The 17,745-nt window shown below is 35.8% G+C and overlaps 2 protein-coding genes across 2 annotated transcripts in view; one reads left to right on the top strand and one right to left on the bottom strand.

Annotated features, from left to right (window-relative positions):
• Nucleotides 1-17,745, top strand: part of RIF1 (replication timing regulatory factor 1) — a 65,180-nt gene that overhangs the window by 18,087 nt on the left and 29,348 nt on the right. The window contains exons 15-22 of the mRNA XM_060152929.1: nt 1,025-1,111; nt 4,270-4,343; nt 4,560-4,740; nt 6,097-6,204; nt 6,570-6,719; nt 10,369-10,468; nt 15,885-16,149; nt 17,291-17,333. Coding sequence (XP_060008912.1) covers nt 1,025-1,111; nt 4,270-4,343; nt 4,560-4,740; nt 6,097-6,204; nt 6,570-6,719; nt 10,369-10,468; nt 15,885-16,149; nt 17,291-17,333 — 1,008 coding nt within the window. The remainder of the gene's footprint in view (nt 1-1,024; nt 1,112-4,269; nt 4,344-4,559; nt 4,741-6,096; nt 6,205-6,569; nt 6,720-10,368; nt 10,469-15,884; nt 16,150-17,290; nt 17,334-17,745) is intronic.
• LOC132521830 (signal recognition particle 14 kDa protein-like) lies at nt 14,525-15,347 on the bottom strand. The gene has a single exon (XM_060151500.1). The coding sequence runs from the start codon at nt 15,301-15,303 to the stop codon at nt 14,989-14,991; it is 315 nt and encodes a 104-aa protein (XP_060007483.1). The 5' UTR covers nt 15,304-15,347; the 3' UTR covers nt 14,525-14,988.

Here is a 17,745-nt window from a genome sequence, read left to right as displayed (position 1 = left end):
GCAGATGGGACAAACTATACCCGTAGGTAGATTCTGAGTGATTCCTTTATGTGCCATGACAACCATATCTACTGTGGCAGTAGAGGATAGTGGTTAATAGCAAGGGCTCTGGTACAGACTAGGTTGAACCTCAGCCCAGCTATTAACTGAATGAACTTAGACACTCTGTCTACTCTCTTGTCTCTCTGTAAAGAAGGGATGTAGTAGTAGTTCATAATTAAATGAGTTGATAAATGCAGAGCATTATGGGGCTGGAACAAAATAAATGTGTCAATGAATGCTAATTATTATTGTTAGTGTCTGTTCAAATGAGAATACGTGAAAGCTTATTTTCACCAACAGTTACTTTTGTCATGTTATTCACTTATGTTATATAATTCAGGTTAATACCAGTATAATAATATTTTTGGATGGCAGTTTGCTAATCTCTGTCACATTTGAGAGGTGTGTCTTAGATACAGCTTCTAGTTAGCAGTTCTTTGAAATACTTGCTTCTGGCACTATTGAGTACATAATTGATTGCAGAATTTCTTTTTGTAGTATAAAAAATGAAAATAGCCTCAAGGACCATTAATTTTTAAAAAGTTTGAACAAACTGCACATTTGTTTATCAGTTAAGGATGTGTCTACATAGACTGATGTTAAATCTCTGTAACACAGTCAGGTGAAGAAAATTAGTTCCAGAGTATCTTACAGTACAATATCATTAATGGTATAAAACAGGTATAAGACAGCTAGCCTAGGAAGTTATGTTTCTCTCTGTACTTACATATATGGAAATTTAGGTCTAAAAAATAAACTCCAAACTGGTAACATTGATTATTCCTGGAGATAAGAAAGGACTTCATTTTATTATTTATATTTTTGTATTTGAACATTTTAAGCTAATGAGAATGTATTTACATTAATGAACGAACATTACTTGTAATAAATTGTTAAAAATATAGTTAATACTATATGACTTTTACTAAGTAAGGTACTACTTTTATGGCTAATGTACAGTAAAACCTTTTGTCTTTCTTAGGTTCTCATGGAAATTACAATTAAAGGACTTCCTCAGAAAGTATTAGGTTCTCCAGCATATCAGGTTGCTAATATGGATATTCTTAATGCAAGTATCTTAAATGTAATGATACTAAATTAGCTAATAAACAAAAAGATCCATGGTATTTTTTTTCATAAGGTAGTGAAACTTAGATTGCAAAGTTCCAAGAGAATTGAATTTGAATACACTGATTATGTTAAAGGAAAAAATCATAGACAAAGTTCAGGCGTACCTCAGATATACTGCAGGTTCAGTTCCAGACCGGTGCCAAGAAAGTGAATATCACAGTAAAGAAAGTCACATGAAATTTTTCGTTTCCCAATGCATGTGAAAGTTAATGTTTACACTATACTGTAGTCTGTTAAGTGTGAGTAAATAGCATTATTCCTTAAAAAAAACAAAACAAAAAACCATACCTTAATTTAAAAGTACTTTATTGCTAAACAGATGCTACCTATCATCTGAGCCTTCAGTGAGTCATCTTTTTACTGCTGGAGTGTCTTGTCTCCATATTGACGGCTGCTGACTGATCAAGGTGGTGGTTGCTGAAGGCTGGGGTGGCTGTGGGAATTTCTTAAAATAAGACAACAGTGACGTTTGCTGTGATTGATTCTTCCTTTCACAAATGATTTCTCTGTAGCATGTAATGCTGTTGGATAGCATTTTACCCACAGTAGAACTTCTTTCAGAATTAGTTAGCCCTCTCAAACCCTACTGCTGCTTTATCAACTAAGTTTATGTAATATTCTAAATCCTGTTGTCGCTTTAGCAGTCTTCAACATCTTCACCAGGAGTAGATTCCATCTTAAGAAACCACTTTCTTAGCTTATCCATAAGAAGCAACTGCACATCTGTTGAAGTTCTATCATAAGATTGCAGCAATTCTTTCACATCTTCAGGCTCCAATCCTAATTCTAGTTCTTTGCAGTTTCTGCCACATCTGTAGTTATTTCCTCCACTGAAGTCTTAAACCCTTCTAAGTCATTCAGGAAGGTTGGAATCAACTTCTTCCAAACTCCTGTTTATGTTGATATTTTGACCTCTTCCCATGAATCATGAATGTTCTTCACGGCATCTAGAATGATGAGTCCTTTCCATAAGGTTTTCAGTTTACTTTGCCCAGGTCTATCAGAGGAATCACTCTTTATGGCAACTATAACCTTATGAAATGTATTTCTTTTTTTTTAATTTTATTTATTTTATTTTATCTTATTTTATGTATGCGGGCCTCTCACTGTTGTGGCCTCTCCCATTGCGGAGCACAGGCTCCGGACGCGCAGGCTCAGCGGCCATGGCTCACGGGCCCAGCTGCTCCGTGGCATGTGGGATCTTCCCAGACTGGGGCATGAACCCACGTCCCCTGCATTGGCAGGCGGACTCTCAACCACTGTGCCACCAGGGAAGCCCATGAAATGTATTTCTGAAAAAGGCTTGGAAGTTGAAATTGCTCCTTGATCTGCAGAATGGATGTTGTGTTAGCAGACATGAAAACAACATTAGTCTCATTGTACATCTTCGTCAGAGTGCTTGGGTGTCCAGGTGCATCATCAATGGGCAGTAATATTTTGAAAGGATTCTCTTTTTTTTTTTTTTTTTCCTGAGGAGTAGATCTCAACAGTGGGCTTAAAATACTCAGTAAACCATGTTGTGAACAGATAAGCTGTCATCCAGGGTTTGTTCCATTTATATAAAGCACAGGCAGAGTAGATTTAGCATGATTCTGAAGGGCCCTAGTATTTTTGGGATGGTAAATGGCATTGGCTTCAACTTAGAATCACTAGCTGCATTAGCCCCTAATAAAAGGCAGCATGTCATTTGAAGCTTTGAAGCAGACATTGACTTTTCCTCTCTAGCTGTGAAAGTCCTATATGGCTTCTTCTTCCAATATGAGGCTGTTTTATCAACAGGTAGAAAATCTGTTGTTTACGGTAACCACCATCATTATTAATTAAATAGCTAGGTCTTCTGTATAACTTGATGCAGCTTCTGTGTGAGCACTTGCTGCTTCACCTTGCACTTTGATGTTATGGAGAGGGCTATTTCCTTAAATCTCGTGAACCAACCTCTGCTGGCTTCACACTTTTCTTTTGCAGCTTCCTCACCTCTCAGCTTTCACGGAATTGAGGAGTTAGGACCTTGTTGTGGATTAGGCTTTGGCTTAAGGGAATGTTGTAGCTGGTTTGATCTGTCTAGACCACTAAAACGTTCTCCATATCAGCAATAAGGCTGTTTTGCTTTCTTACTATAACTTGTGTTCACTGAAGTAGCACTTCTCATTTCCTTCAATAACTTTTCCTTTGCGTTCACAACTTCGCTAACTTGCACAAGAGGCCTAGCTTTTAGCCTTTCTGACATGCCTTCCCTATTAAGCTTAATTATTTCTAGCTTTTGATTGAAAGTGAGAGACGTGCAACTCTTCCTTTTGCTTAAACATTTAGAGGCCATTGTAGTGTTATTAATTAGTCTAAATTCAGTATTGTGTCTCAGGGAATGGGGAGGCCAGAGGAGATGGAGAGAGACAGGATAATGGCTGGTTAGTGGAGCAGTCAGGACACATAATGTTAAGTTTGAAAAATCGTAAGAATTACCAAAATGTGACAGGGACATGAAGTGAACAAATGCTGTTAGAAAAATGGTGCCAATAGACTTGGTCGACATAGGGTTGCCACAAACATTCAATATGTAAAAAATGCCATATCTGCAAAGCACAATAAAACAAGGTACACTCATTATAATTAATGTGAATAATTAAGTATGGCACTATTAATAGAACTATTTTCCTGGATTAAACAAAGGGTCTAGAAGGAAAGTTTTCTCTTTGCTTTTATATAATAATAGTTTTGGTTACTGTTATAAATTTTGGAAGCTTAGTAGCATTGGGTTACTTATGGTAAAATATATTTAATATCTTCTGGATGTAGGTATTATTGATCCAGCAAGTTTTAAGTCAACATTTTTTTTATATCTGGAATCTCTCTCTGTTCTTTAATTGCTCACATAGATGTAACAGCTATGATTAAAATATAAAGAGCTTGCTTTTTGTGTGTAGTTTGTGGAAGTACATTTGCTATCATTTTTGTCATTTCCTAAGTAATTTCGAAAGTTAAATTTCTCAAGCTTAAAACGGTCATATTTCACAGAATTGATTGTAGAAAACAAGTATAACAAGAAGAATATACTGTTTGTAACAGGAAGATTGATTGCCATCTCCCATCTTTTTTCAGGGGACTCCTGCTTTGTTCTTAATTCAGTTAATTTTCAATAATAATCTGTTGGCATGTGGTGTAGAAGATGAAAGGTAATTTTAAACAAACTATTTTGTTTATCTTGGAAAGTTTGTCATGTGATGAATGATATTCTTTTGACTTACTCTCAATTTTTTAAAAATGAAAAAAATCAAAATAAGAGTTGGGATTCTTTTTTTGTCAGTTATTTTTATAACCTTGCTATAATGTAATTAATGTATTTTAGAAGAACATACAGTTAATGCATAGTTGAAAATTTTTTCCTCCAGGTTTTTTCTCAACCTGGAAACACTGGTAGGCTGTGTTCTTTCTGGTCCAACTTCACCACTAGCTTTCAGTGACTCTGTCTTAAATGTTATTAATCAAAATGCAAAGCAGTTGGAAAACAAGGAGCATCTTTGGAGAATGTGGAGTATTATTGTCACCCCATTAACTGAATTGATAAATCAGGTATGATGTAAGTTAGCTGCATGTTTCCCCCAAATTTAATATCTTCCCTTTTTTTCTTCCTTGTTAGAGCACAGGGGTATATGAATAGAAGTTTGTATTTGAATGGAAGATATTGCATATTTTTTTCTGCAGGATTGGTTAATTTTCTACTCTTTAGATTAGTTGATTTCATCATGTTTCTGCCTTATTCAAGAAAGTATAACTTAGTGGGGACTAAACAGTCCATTTTCTCCAGTAATTAGAAAGCCAGAAGGCTTACATGATATATACAGATTCCCCTGTTTATATCTTGGATTCTTTCATTTGTACTACGGGGAATAATATGGGTATCTTGACTAGACTGTATATTCTTAGGATCCCATGGTTGATGGGATCCTATGTTGGTGATTACCTCAAAGCCATATTGTAGTTCCTAAATCATTAATTGTTGAGAGTTGACTAACCCTTACGTTTAATTACTTTAAAAAGTGGCAATATTGTCAGTGTATGGAGCTCAAGTTCTGTCACTATTAATAGTTCATCAGCTGCCTTATCTGTTCATCAGTCTTTAAATGGAATTATTCTTTGGGAAATAGTCTGTTATAACTCTCAAATGGAGTGAAGACTCCAAGGAATTTTTTATGTGGTTATACAGTAGCCCTTATTTTGGCTGCTCGAGCCAACACTCCATTAAACATATTCTTCCTTAAGAAAAAAGTTTATGTTCATAAATAATTGCCAACTGTTTAAAGGATGCTAGAGGCCCTTTTTATAAGTCCTTGCTTGAATCTACCTTCTGTGTATAGTAAACGATTTTGGAGTCACCTTTGGGATTCTTTTTTAGGACTTAAAACCAGTGTGTTGTTTCCCAGGGTTGCTTAAAAAATTACCATGAACTGATGGCTTAAATCAATAGGAATTTACTTTTTTATAGCCCTTGAGGCCAGAATTTCAAAATCAAGGTGTTGGCAGGTTTGGTTTCTTCTGAAGCTCTGAAGGAGAGTGTGTTCCATGCTTCTCTTAGCTTCCAGTAATTCTTGATGTTCCTTGGCTTGTGGATGCATCACTTCAGTCTCAGCCTCCATTTTCACATGGCATTCTTCAAAGTAGCTTCTGTCTATTCAACTTGCCCTTTTGTTATAAGGATGCCAGTTATTGGATTAGGGCCCACCCTAAACCTGCATGACTTCATTATTGCATGATTACATCTGCAAAGACCCTATTTCCAAAGTTTGCAGAGGTTAGGAGTTCACCATCTGTTGAACATCTCAACATTGGAGACACAATTCTACTCACTACACATAGTAAGATGTTACTACTTCAGGCTAGAATTAGATGGTAATTTGTCTAACTTCTTCATTATTTTTCTTGTTTCAGACCAATGAAGTGAATCAAGGTGATGCCTTAGAACATAATTTTAGTGCCATCTATTGTGCACTGACTTTACCAATAAACCATATTTTTTCAGCACAAAAAATTCCAGCGGTAAGGCAAAGTTTTACTTGATGAATTTGCATTTTTCTGAAAATATTATGTCACCCTTTATAATGAACCCCTACAGTAATTTTACCTAAAACAAGACTTTCTTATGACCTATAATCAGCTTAGGAGAAAGGAAAGTGGTGAAGGAAGAGAGAAGTTCCTCTTGACCTTTGATAATTGTTGGTATTGTGGCATTATTACAGTTCTTCAGTTAGAGCTCTGTGGAGGTGGGCAAACTCACTACCCTATACTAGTCTCCTCTTTGACACCTATAAATGTTACCGTGTTTTTAAAATGTTAAAGATGTATTCTGTTAGGTGTTTTGATGTGTAGATGTGTTTTCTAAATTTCTTTTTTATTGCTACTAGGCCACCATGAAGACCTTACTTAAAACTTGGTCAGAATTATATAGAGCATTTGCTCGCTGTGCAGCTTTGGTGGCAACTGCAGAGGAGAATTTGTGCTGTGAGGAACTTTCTTCCAAGATAATGTCCAGTTTGGAAGATGAAGGCCTTTCAGTGAGTTTATCCTGATACTGACCTTTTTTGCATGTAAAGGATTCTTTTCAAGTAAATAGAGATAACATTTGTGAACTGTCATTTACTAATGCTTTTAGTTTATAAGTAATGAAGTTAGTGTATAAAACGAGTAACAGCTTTGCAAAAAAGTTTTGTGTCTTTGGACTCTAAGGTCCATGTATCAGGGCCATTTAACAGTGATGTGTTTTTACTACTCTGTTGTGTGTCTGTGCCATTCTAGATGAACCGTACAAGGACCTTACTGTCCTGGACCTTGCTTTATCATATGTGTTAGCTCTTTAAAGTCTATCCTCTAGAAGTTTGTAGATCTAAAAATGTAGGTTCCTATTCACTCCTTTCCCTTATTCTATAAAAAGAGCAACAACTGCTGTCAGCAGTTTGGTATGTATCATTCTAGAATAGACCTCTTTCTTTCTACCCATAAGTTACATATTTATGCTCACATATGTACATGAATGCAGTGTTCTTGCCAGTTGAAATTTATTACTCTGAAGAATGTTTTTTTCCATCTAAAAAGATAGATTTTCTAGCTCTTAATAGTGGTTACCCCTGCAGAGAAGAGTAGAAGTATTTATAATCTCTTTTTTAAAATATTGGCATAATTCTGATTATGGTATTTTGGTACTATAGTATTTGTCAGAGCGACTTTAAAAATGTAAATCAGATTAAAACACTTCTGTAGCTTTTTGTTGCATTTGGAGTAAAAATCTGAACTGCTTACAACTGCTGTAGAAGCTTGTGCTTCCTTCTTCAAAGAATCTTATTTAATTAGTCTTGTTAATTTCTATCTGAGCATCTTGTTATCAGAATCGTTTATGTACTTCATTCTGTAACTTCCCCCCACACTCCATGAGGTTAGGGACTTTCTGTCTTGTTGATGTATATCCCTGGCTTTTATCTGGCCACCTAGACAGTGAATTTGTTGAAGGCTTTTATAATTGTTAGGGAGAAGCTTGACCCTCAGTTTTCACCTTTAAATTATTGTCTTGGGTAGGCTTACATCTTTATTCTCTTCTGCAAGAAATGTAGAATATATCAAGTTTTATAAAATACCCTGTTGGGATTTTGTCATTGGTTGGTTATATTGCATTTATAGATTAATTTGGAAAAGAATTTACATCTTTATAATGTTGAGTTTTTCTATTAAGGAATATTTATTTAATTCTAAACTTAACCAAGCTTGCTTGATTTTTTGGAAGTTTTAAAGCTGTTTTTCAGCTGTTATGTATGGTCTCTTTGCTGCCCATATTTGGTTGCTGCTGGAGTATATGAGATCTGTTGGTAATGTGCATTTCCCTATGTTAAACCAAACTTGTGTCCTTAAGAAGGGCACTTCTTGGTCACAGTGAAAATCTTTTAAAACATTGTAGATAAGTGTTTTAAAATTTTTTGCGTATATCTTCATTAGTGAGATTGGAGTTCCTCATTGTCCAATTTTTGTATTTTGGGAATAACAGACATGTATGTGACTGATAATTCCTTGTCAAATATGTAACTAAGTAATTAGTTACAATTTTTAGGTTTCAGAAAAATTTTTATCAGTTTTGAAGATACTGTTCATTTGTTCATTTCTTTAAAATTTTTTTCATTTTTACAAAATATGCATCTAAGACTATTCTTATTTTTCTTACTGCTGTTACAAATGCATTGTTTGATACTAATATTTTAAAATAATTTTTAAAACATTTATTTATTTTGGCTGCACCAGGTCTTAGTTGTGGCATGCGGGAATCTTTTAGTTGAAGCATGGTATGCGGGCTTCTTAGTTGTGGCATGCGAACTTAGTTGCAGCGTGCACGTGGGATCTAGTTCCTCGACCAGGGATCAAAACCAGGCCCCCTGCATTGGGAGTGTGGAGTCTTACCCACTGGACTACAGGGAAGTCCCACTAATTTTTAATTTTTTTGTTATTAACCTCTTTTTTAGTTTGTAAAGTTTTTGGGTTTTCCTCTTGCCTTTAGAATTTAGACATTTCACCATGGTGTGTCTTGAGGCATCTTTTAAACTGTTTTAAGTACTTGGTAGACCCTTTCAATATAAAGAGCTGTGCCTTCATCTCAGGAAGAGTGCTTAGATCTTCAGGTGTCATCTTCTATGTCTGTTACTTTTCTTTCTTCATATCTGTTTGTGTTTTGCTTTATTTTTGGTACTGCTTTCTGGGACCTTGATATTTCTGTTTCCATTCTTTCTCTGTTTAAATGCTGAGGTGTTTTATAATGGTTTTATTTTTACATTTATGTTTTTAAGTGGATATGATTTCCTCTTTGAAGATAGTAGTTTTCTTCTGTTTCTGTTATTACCTCTTTCCTCGTGGATTAGTTCTATTGGTATTTAGCACACCTTCTTCATATTTGTCAATAAAGGTTAATATTGAACAATATTGGTCGCTGGAATGTGTTTTCTAACCCAGGAGAGATCCCCTGTTTTTCTGGCTTTGATAGCCAATTGTAGTTACAAGCAAGCTTTGCCTTGTAATTGTGAGCAAGAAGGAAGCACTGGAGCTTTAACATCTTTTCTATATGGATGTGTAGGTTATCATCTGTACTGAACCTTCCATGTGGTTTTCTTAGGTTAACTGGGGGCTCTCCCTTCCTCCTCTTGGTCCTTAACACTGACTGGGGGAGATTGTCTTTAGTGGCAGACATGTGAATTAGTCCAGTGAATTGGACAAGTGAAAGGTAATGGAGAATAAAAGAAGAGCAACTGTGTTACAGAACTTTAATTTCAGTAGTCTTTTAATTACCCATTTGATTTTTATAATGACCATCATATCTTTTTCTCAGAACCCTCCCTGTGTCTTCTGTTACTCAGTTTCTTCTCGGAAAGCTCACTATTTTTGAGGTGTTCTTTGACTCATGGTGCTGGGATTTCCTTTGTTCTATTTTCAGTCTCCCTTGCCCCCCTGTCTTTTTTTTTTTTTTTTTTTTTTTTTTTTTTTGTGGTACGCGGCCTCTCACTGTTGTGGCCTCTCCCATTGCGGAGTGCTCCGGACGCGCAGGCTCAGTGTCCATGGCTCACAGGCCTAGCCGCTCTGCGGCATGTGGGATCTTCCCAGACCGGGGCACGAACCTGTGTCCCCTGCATCGGCAGGCGGACTCTCAACCCCTGCGCCACCAGGGAAGCCCTGCCCCCCTGTCTTTAAAAAAAATTTCCAGAAAAATGTCTGATGCTTCTAAGGTTTTATTTTTATTTCATTTGGATTTGAGGAGGGAGGAGGAAAGGGTATCGGGGAGCTTTAGCAACATTTCACATTTTGTTTCTGCTGGGTTTAGTGAACACTTTTGTAATTTTGAAGAGAAATTTGGTAAAGAATCTAAGTTTGAACCTAGCTCTTCCATTTTCAATTTATTGGTTTATATGCTGAGTTTTATGGGCATCTTGAAGCTGAATTATTTTCCATAAATACTGAGAAACAAAAAAAAGGTATAGTACTTGGCACACAGCAGTTAACTGGGAAATATTCATAACCATATACTTAATGTACCTTAAATGGTATAAGCTATGACGTGTGTGTTACTATATGTTATATGTGGGAGTTAGTCTTATATTTTTGTTCATGCTTACACTTTATATAAACCATGCCAGTAGTTAAAAGATTCTAATATAATACTTAACTATTCTTTCCTAGAATTTATTGTTCTTGGATAGGATCACTCATATTATTACTGTAATGGTTGATTGCATCGACTTTTCACCATATAATATTAAGTATCAGCCCAAAATTAAATGTAAGTATTTTATTTGCTTACCTAATATATCATAAACATGGCTGTCTGAACTGTTGTCAGGGCAAATCCTAATAGCTTTTCCCATCTCATTTTACTTACTTTTGATGCTGTGTAACCATGTTAGTTACTATGCTAGTAGCTCACATGCTTGCTCTCTTTCCTTCTGTGTGTGTGTGTCTCTCTCACCCTCCCCCCCCCATCTAACTCCTTTTTATGATGCAGAAACATAAATATTGTCCTATTTAGAAATTGTCTAATAATACAAATGATTTTACTTACTCCATCTGGGACAAGGGATTATCTGGACAAAAAACTTTGACGTTTGTTAAAATGTTCTTATTTGGTAGCTTGATTTGAAATAATCATTAAATTGACATTCAACTGCATAGAAAATCGTGGCAGTGATTAATCAGTTATGGTTTTATAGGAAATTTAAAATGATGCTAAAAGTTTAACTCAATTTTTACTGTATAAAATTGGACAATTGAAATCATAACAAGTTGTCTTATTTTTATAACTATGTTCCTTGGTTAATTCTAAATTATGTTGTAATAAATACTGAGCTATTCTACTAAGTGGTTCTTTGAACTTATATATTTCTACCAGTGATTATATATTTTCATACTGTATAGGAAAGAACCTTCCAGTAATGAAAAATGTGGATGTTTAAAGGTTACTTTTCCTGTTGAAAGATTGGGAACATACTCAGTTTTCTTTTCTTTTGGGTTTTTTTTTTTTTAAGGTTCATATCTTTTTTTTTTTAATTTATTTTATTTGTTTATTTTTGGCAGCATTGCGTCTTCATTGCTGCGTGTGGGCTTTCTCTAGTTGCAGCGAGCAGGGGCTACTCTTTGCTGCGGTGTGTGGGTTTCTCGTTGCGGTGGGTTTCTCATTGCGGTGGCTTCTGATTGCGCAGCATGGGCTTTAGGTGCGCGGGCTTCAGTAGTTGTGGCATGCGAGTTCAGTTGTTGTGGCTCTCAAGCTCTAGAGTACAGGCTCAGTAGTTGTGGCACACGGGCTTAGTTGCTCCATAGCATGTGGAATCTTCCTGGAACAGGGATCGAACCCGTGTCCCCTGCATTGGCAGGCAGATTCTTAACCACTGTGCCACCAGGGAAGTCCCTCAGTTTTCTTTTAATAAGATCTATCTTTGATGAATTAGTGTAAAGATTACTAGAACATAAAATATTTTTAGGGTTTTTTGGGGGGAGTTTCAGTTTTAAATAGTAATGTAGAGAAAGATGTTATGTGACTAAAGTGTATTACAGGTCAGAGCATCCCAGCCTTGATGCCACAGAAATGGATGTGCTTGGATTTTTTGTTTTTAATCTCAGCCCCCTTTTGGGCTGAGCAACACTTAATCTGATTACCTCTTAGTCCAAAAAATAAAATTCTCTAAATATCTTAACTATAAAGGTTATATAACAGATGATATCAGAAATTATTTTGTAAGCCACCGAAGTTTGATAAGGCAAGATGATGAGCTCCAGGTGGACATGATTTTACCTATTTTGTTACGTCTGAAAAATTAGAATTAACTGAATATCCATTCTATCCATGATCTGTAAACCCAGAATTAGAAGTCTTTTGTCTTCATTCCTTGTCTTGCAAGAGGTGTTCTTGCTGTTTAAATTTATGGAAACTAGGGGAGATTTCTAAAAGCTGCCAGCAAAAGTTGAGGAGGAGAGGAAACAAAAATTAGAACTAGTTGAAAGAAAATTATTATTATTCATAAATATGCATAAGGATCACTTTGAGAGTTTTTGGATAACTTTTATTTTGTAATTTGTTTTAGAGAAACATTGCAAAAATTATACACAGACACTAAACATTTTTTTTTTTAACGTTGAGCCTTCTTTTAATTTATTTTTATTTTTGGCTGTGTTGGGTCTTCGTTTCTATATAAGGGCTTTCTCTAGTTGTGGCAAGCGGGGGCCACTCTTCATCGCGGTGCGCGGGCCTCTCACTGTCGTGGCCTCTCTTGTTGCGGAGCGTCTCCAGACGTGCAGGCTTAGTAGTTGTGGCTCACTGGCCTAGTTGCTCCGCGGCATGTGGGATCTTCTCAGACCAGGGCTCGAACCCGTGTCCCCTGCATTAGCAGGCAGATTCTCAACCACTGCGCCACCAGGGAAGCCCAACACTAAACATTCTTTACTCAGATTCCTCAGCTGTCAGTTGATTGCTTTTGTCTTATTATTTTCATCCCCCACTCCCCTTTATACTTTTTCTTTTTATTTCCTGGAACCATTTCAAAGTACCTGTAGACAAGTCTTTGATCTAGAACATTTCCCAAGTCTTGTCTTTCACGACCTTTAAAAGTGAAGAGTGCATGGCTTCCCTGGTGGTGCAGTGGTTAAGAATCCGCCTGCCAATGCAGGGGACACAGGTTTGAGTCCTGGTCTGGGAAGATGCCCATGCACCACAACTACTGAGCCTGCGCTCTAGAGCCCGTGCTCCACAACAAGAGAAGCCACTGCAGTGAGAGGCCCGCACACTGCAACGGAGAGTAGCCCCTGCTCATCACAACTAGAGAAAGCCTGTGCGCAGCAATGAAGACCCAAGGCAGCCAGAAATAGATAAATAAAATAAATAATTTTTTTTAATTAATCTTTTTTTTATAAAAAAGCAAAGAATACAAATAAAGTTACTTTTTGAGCGTCTCTCAATTGGGCTCTGTCAGTATTTCCTCAAGATTAGATTGAGATTTCATTTCTTCACTGGGATACTACAGAAGTATATTTTTCAGTGCATTATGTCAACAGGCACACAAGTCAGTTTGTCCCATTACTAATGATGTTATTAACATTTACTATTTGGTTAAGATGGTATCTGCCAGGTTTTCTACTGTAAAGTTAATTAGTAAATACTTAATAATTAATAAGTTAATGTTTTGTGGCAGGTACTTTGAGACCGTGTAAATATCTTGTTAACCCAGCATACTTTTTTACCCATGAGTTTTTCAGCCACTGATGCTTCTTGCTTAAAACACTATGGTGTTTCCCAAAGTGGTAGTTCATATTATTTCATTTAATTACATTACTTTGTATCAAGGAGTGTATCTCCTTTGCTTTAATTACATTAATTCTAAAAGCTGTCCCCATTTTAATTATTTATCTCATTATGTTCCCATAATAAACCATTCTACAATTATTTATCAAGCCACTAAGCACCAGACACTTACAGGTGCAAGTGACATCCTAACGTAAGATATAGCTTCCTTTGTCCCCTATTTATTTTGTTTTTATCAGCATGGATTTCTGTTATTCAGTAGGCTATAATTTATTTCTATTAAAATTTAATGTTCTTGTTGGCGTCTATTAACCTTTTCATATGTTTCCATTATTCTTTGAGAACTTTGACATAAGATGTTTATATTTTTCCCTGCCTCAGCCTGGAACTAGCCATATCTCCAAGGAATATGGTTCCTTTTAGCTGAGAATGGCATTTAGAAACCAAAATCTGTTCATTGCTATTAAGGTGTCACTGCTTCTGGATCTCTGAGTGGACAGAGGTGGGAAATACATTGGTGTGTTTGTGAACTACACAGTTATGTCTCTAGATTTACTTTCAGTTATTTTCTCATATCATAAGCTTTATTCTAGTCTTGGATATCCCTTTTCTCTATTTACCTGCCTCAGCATATATACTGTTTGATCAGTCTCTTGTATGTAACTGCTCCCCTGACTACGGGCTGTCTTCAGCCTCAACATACTAGCCAAGAATTTCTGGGTGGCCTTTCCAATTTAAATTATTCATGTATGGAAAACTGATTCTAGGGAAGAAGGTTGACTTCCTTTCAGTAGCAACACTTGTTTTTCATTTCACCACATGATATTTAATTTTATTAATTAATAAACATTAGAGTTTTCTCTTAAATCTGAGATATCTTAACCTTAAAAGAATGGATTCTTTGAGGGAAACAAAGGTAATTTTGGAATAGGTACGATTTTCTTGAAAGACATAATGGGTTTACCCCTGGAGAGAGATGGAGTCTAAGAAGGGTGCAAAGGAAAGTTGGACAGATACATCTTTTTCTTTTCTTTTCTTTTCTTTTTTTTTAACTGATATATACAGGTTTAATGATACAGTGCTCTTCACAGACGGCTACAGAGACTGTAAACTATTATCCAGAAACATACAACCATACAACACAGACCACTTAGCCAGATATAAAATAAACTGGCTTCTTGTAACTACCCTGTAAACACTGCAACCCTCCTTCCATCCAAAAATGACCCTAGTCTCACATGAAAACAGTTATTGTAGAGGAATCAGAAACCCAGCTTTGTGGCCAAAAGTAAAAACCAAAGGAAAAATAGCAATTCAGTGGTTAACTGGTGAAAGCAGGAAACCTGGTGCCCTTCACTGTGCTGCTTTGCTCTTCTTACTCTTGCTCTTTTTGTCCCTCTTCTTCAGCCCATCCATGTTAGCTCTCAATAGGTTTGAATAAGCCATCTGAAACTTATTCACTTCTTTGGAGCTCACCACAGTGCTGATCTTCTTTTTCCGATCAGTAGCTCTTAACAGACACTTGTTGTCTGAGGGCTCAAAGCCCTCCACAGAACCCTTCCTTGGAATGGGTTTAGTTCGACCATCATCAGGTGGAGGAAGGTACGGGAAGGCGGGGACGCGCGGCAGACAGACTCTGCCTGTGGCTCCCAGTCTCTGGGCACCCGGGCCGGGGCATCGCTCGGCCTCCCAGCTCCCTTCCGGCCTTGCTGCATCCACAGCTGCTTACAGTTCTTCAGGGTGATGAACACGCTGCCCGACAACCGGCACTTCTGGAAGAGCCTGGTCAGCTCCGTCAGGAACTGCTCACTTTCCAGCAGCACCATCCTGGCGCTGCCAGATCTGCTTCGTCAGCATTAAGTCCCAAGCCGTTGGAGATACATCTTTTTCTTTAAATCTAGGCTTTTTCCCTTGTATTATTTCTGAGGATTTGGATCTCTGACTTGTTCAGTATTAATTTGTGGGGTTTAGTGTACTATAGATGAGCCAGGAAGCAATGATTCTAAGGGAAATCTTGTTTCTTATTTTTTAAAATGGACTTTAAACTTTTAATTTTGGAGCACAGCTTATATAATTTAGTGTTTTCTTACAAATTAGTTGTTGAAATTCTGAGACTATAAAATAAAAATTTTAATGCATTTAAAAATTCCTTAGAGAAAATAGAGTCATATTTGTGGAATTCTTATTCTAGCTCTGCCAGTTTTTCCTTATCTCTGATTCTCTTTTAGAGATAATGTTGTAGTGATGTTTATCCACTAATGGTATTTCATTTTAAGATTTGTGGGTATCACTCTACAGAAACACATGTATTAGATGTAGATGTCATGTAAATGTGAGACATAAATTGTAAATATGAGTGACACTTTTGAACACACTTGAGTTTTTAATAAGTTTAATTTTATCCTAGCCCCACAGAGACCTTCAGATTGGTCCAAAAAGAAGAAGGAGACCTTGGGAAAATTGGCTTCTTTATTTAAACTTATTGTGAGAGTGATCTATTCTTTCCACACTCTGAGCCTCAAGGAAGTACATTCTGATACTCTCCTCGCTATTGGCAACTCAATCACCAGCATTCTTTCCAATGTACTTGGACATATTTCTTTGCCTTTTATGATCCGAAAAATATTTGCAACTTTAACAAGACCTCTGGCATTATTTTACGAAAACTCAAAGTAAGTATTTTGGCTTAATAACTTTGAATTAAACATATATAACTAGATTTAGGTAGCAAACGTTTATTGTTTTCATATCAGCTTTGCTGTTAAAGATCTTAATCTTTAAAGTTTAGTGGAAAGGGTAATATATGAAACTATGCTTTTGTTAAAAAGATAGTTCAAGTAATAAATAAGTATGAGGTAGAAATTGGAAGTCACTTTATTTTTCATGATTAATCCAACCCTCTTTTTACTTCAGTGCATGTCTTTTCAGAACTGTTAATACAAAAAGCATACCTCTTAAATGTATGATATATATGACTTGACATACTGCTTTGCAGTTCAGTATTATATACAGTATGCACTTAGGATATTGGATGCATCTTGCATCATACACCTAAGAGTCTCATTGTTTTTAAGGTCTGCGTAGGGCTTCATGAAACTTTACCCAATTTCCTGTTGGCGGACATATGTTTTCTAGTCTTTTTCCTTATAACTAACAATATCACATTTGAACATATTTGTACATAAATCATTTGCCACTAAATAGCAGAACAGGGCCCTAAAATTAAAATGGTTGGTTCAAAGGGTATATGCATTTAAATTTCTGAATTACCCTCCAGAAGTTTGTATTAATTTACATTACCTTTTACATTTGAACCAAAGAAACCAGTGCCTAAAAAACAACATGAAAAAATCCCAAGTAACATACTTGAAAGAAGCATTTTGGAAGAATTCATTAATGTTCTTTATAGCAAGCTTGTGTGGTTCAGTTATAATACAGCTTGTCTTTCATAAATTCACAGAGAAATCTTTAGGAACAGATTTTATAAACTACAAAATAGAACTCCAAATCCATTAAGTTTTTGCAAATCTTTTTTAGTCCTTAAGCTTCATCAAAAATAATAATGCTTTTTAAAAAGCATGGAAACAAGTGACTGGTATTAATACTTCGAGGTCTATTCCAGATGTTTTTCTTTAACTCCTATTTTAAAGACAGGTTTGTTTCATGTTTAAATGTTTGCAGTTTGACAATTTTTGTTAGGTCTTGGGGCACCTTTGTATATCACTACACGTGTCTCATTTTTTTTGTGCTGCATTATGATATTTCTAGGTTTAATGTTCTAAAATATAAATGGTACTCTGTTTTTCTTCATAGGTTTGATGAAGTTCCTAAAGTATATAGTTGTATGAACAACAAGGTAAAAATAGACATTGTCCATAAAATACACTTTCATGAAGAAAAATTTTAGGATTTAAATAATTGTCTTCCTTAAATATAATTTTGCTGATTTTTTTTTAAAGGGTCATTATTACACCTTAATTTTAATGAACTTTTAGTAACAAGACGTGGATATAATCAAAGGATAGTTTTTTAAAGGAAGATTTAATATTGCTTTAAATTCATATAACTCATCTCCTGTCTCATCCCTTTATATATGAAAGTAATTGGTTCCAAGGTTTTTATAGGTAAAACTTATAATTTATGTGAAAACATAATTTTTTCTGTTAATGGAGAATAAGCTTGAAATCAAGCTGTTGTATCGATAAAGTAAGTTCTTGCCTATAAAGAGTGTTATATATTGAAGGTGATGGGAGCTTTTAAAAAAAAAT

Source organism: Lagenorhynchus albirostris, chromosome 6 (genome assembly GCF_949774975.1).
Source record: "Lagenorhynchus albirostris chromosome 6, mLagAlb1.1, whole genome shotgun sequence".
Lineage (NCBI taxonomy): Eukaryota > Metazoa > Chordata > Mammalia > Artiodactyla > Delphinidae > Lagenorhynchus > Lagenorhynchus albirostris.
Note: the sequence above shows the minus strand (reverse complement) of the source record. Positions and strands in the feature narration are given on the sequence as shown.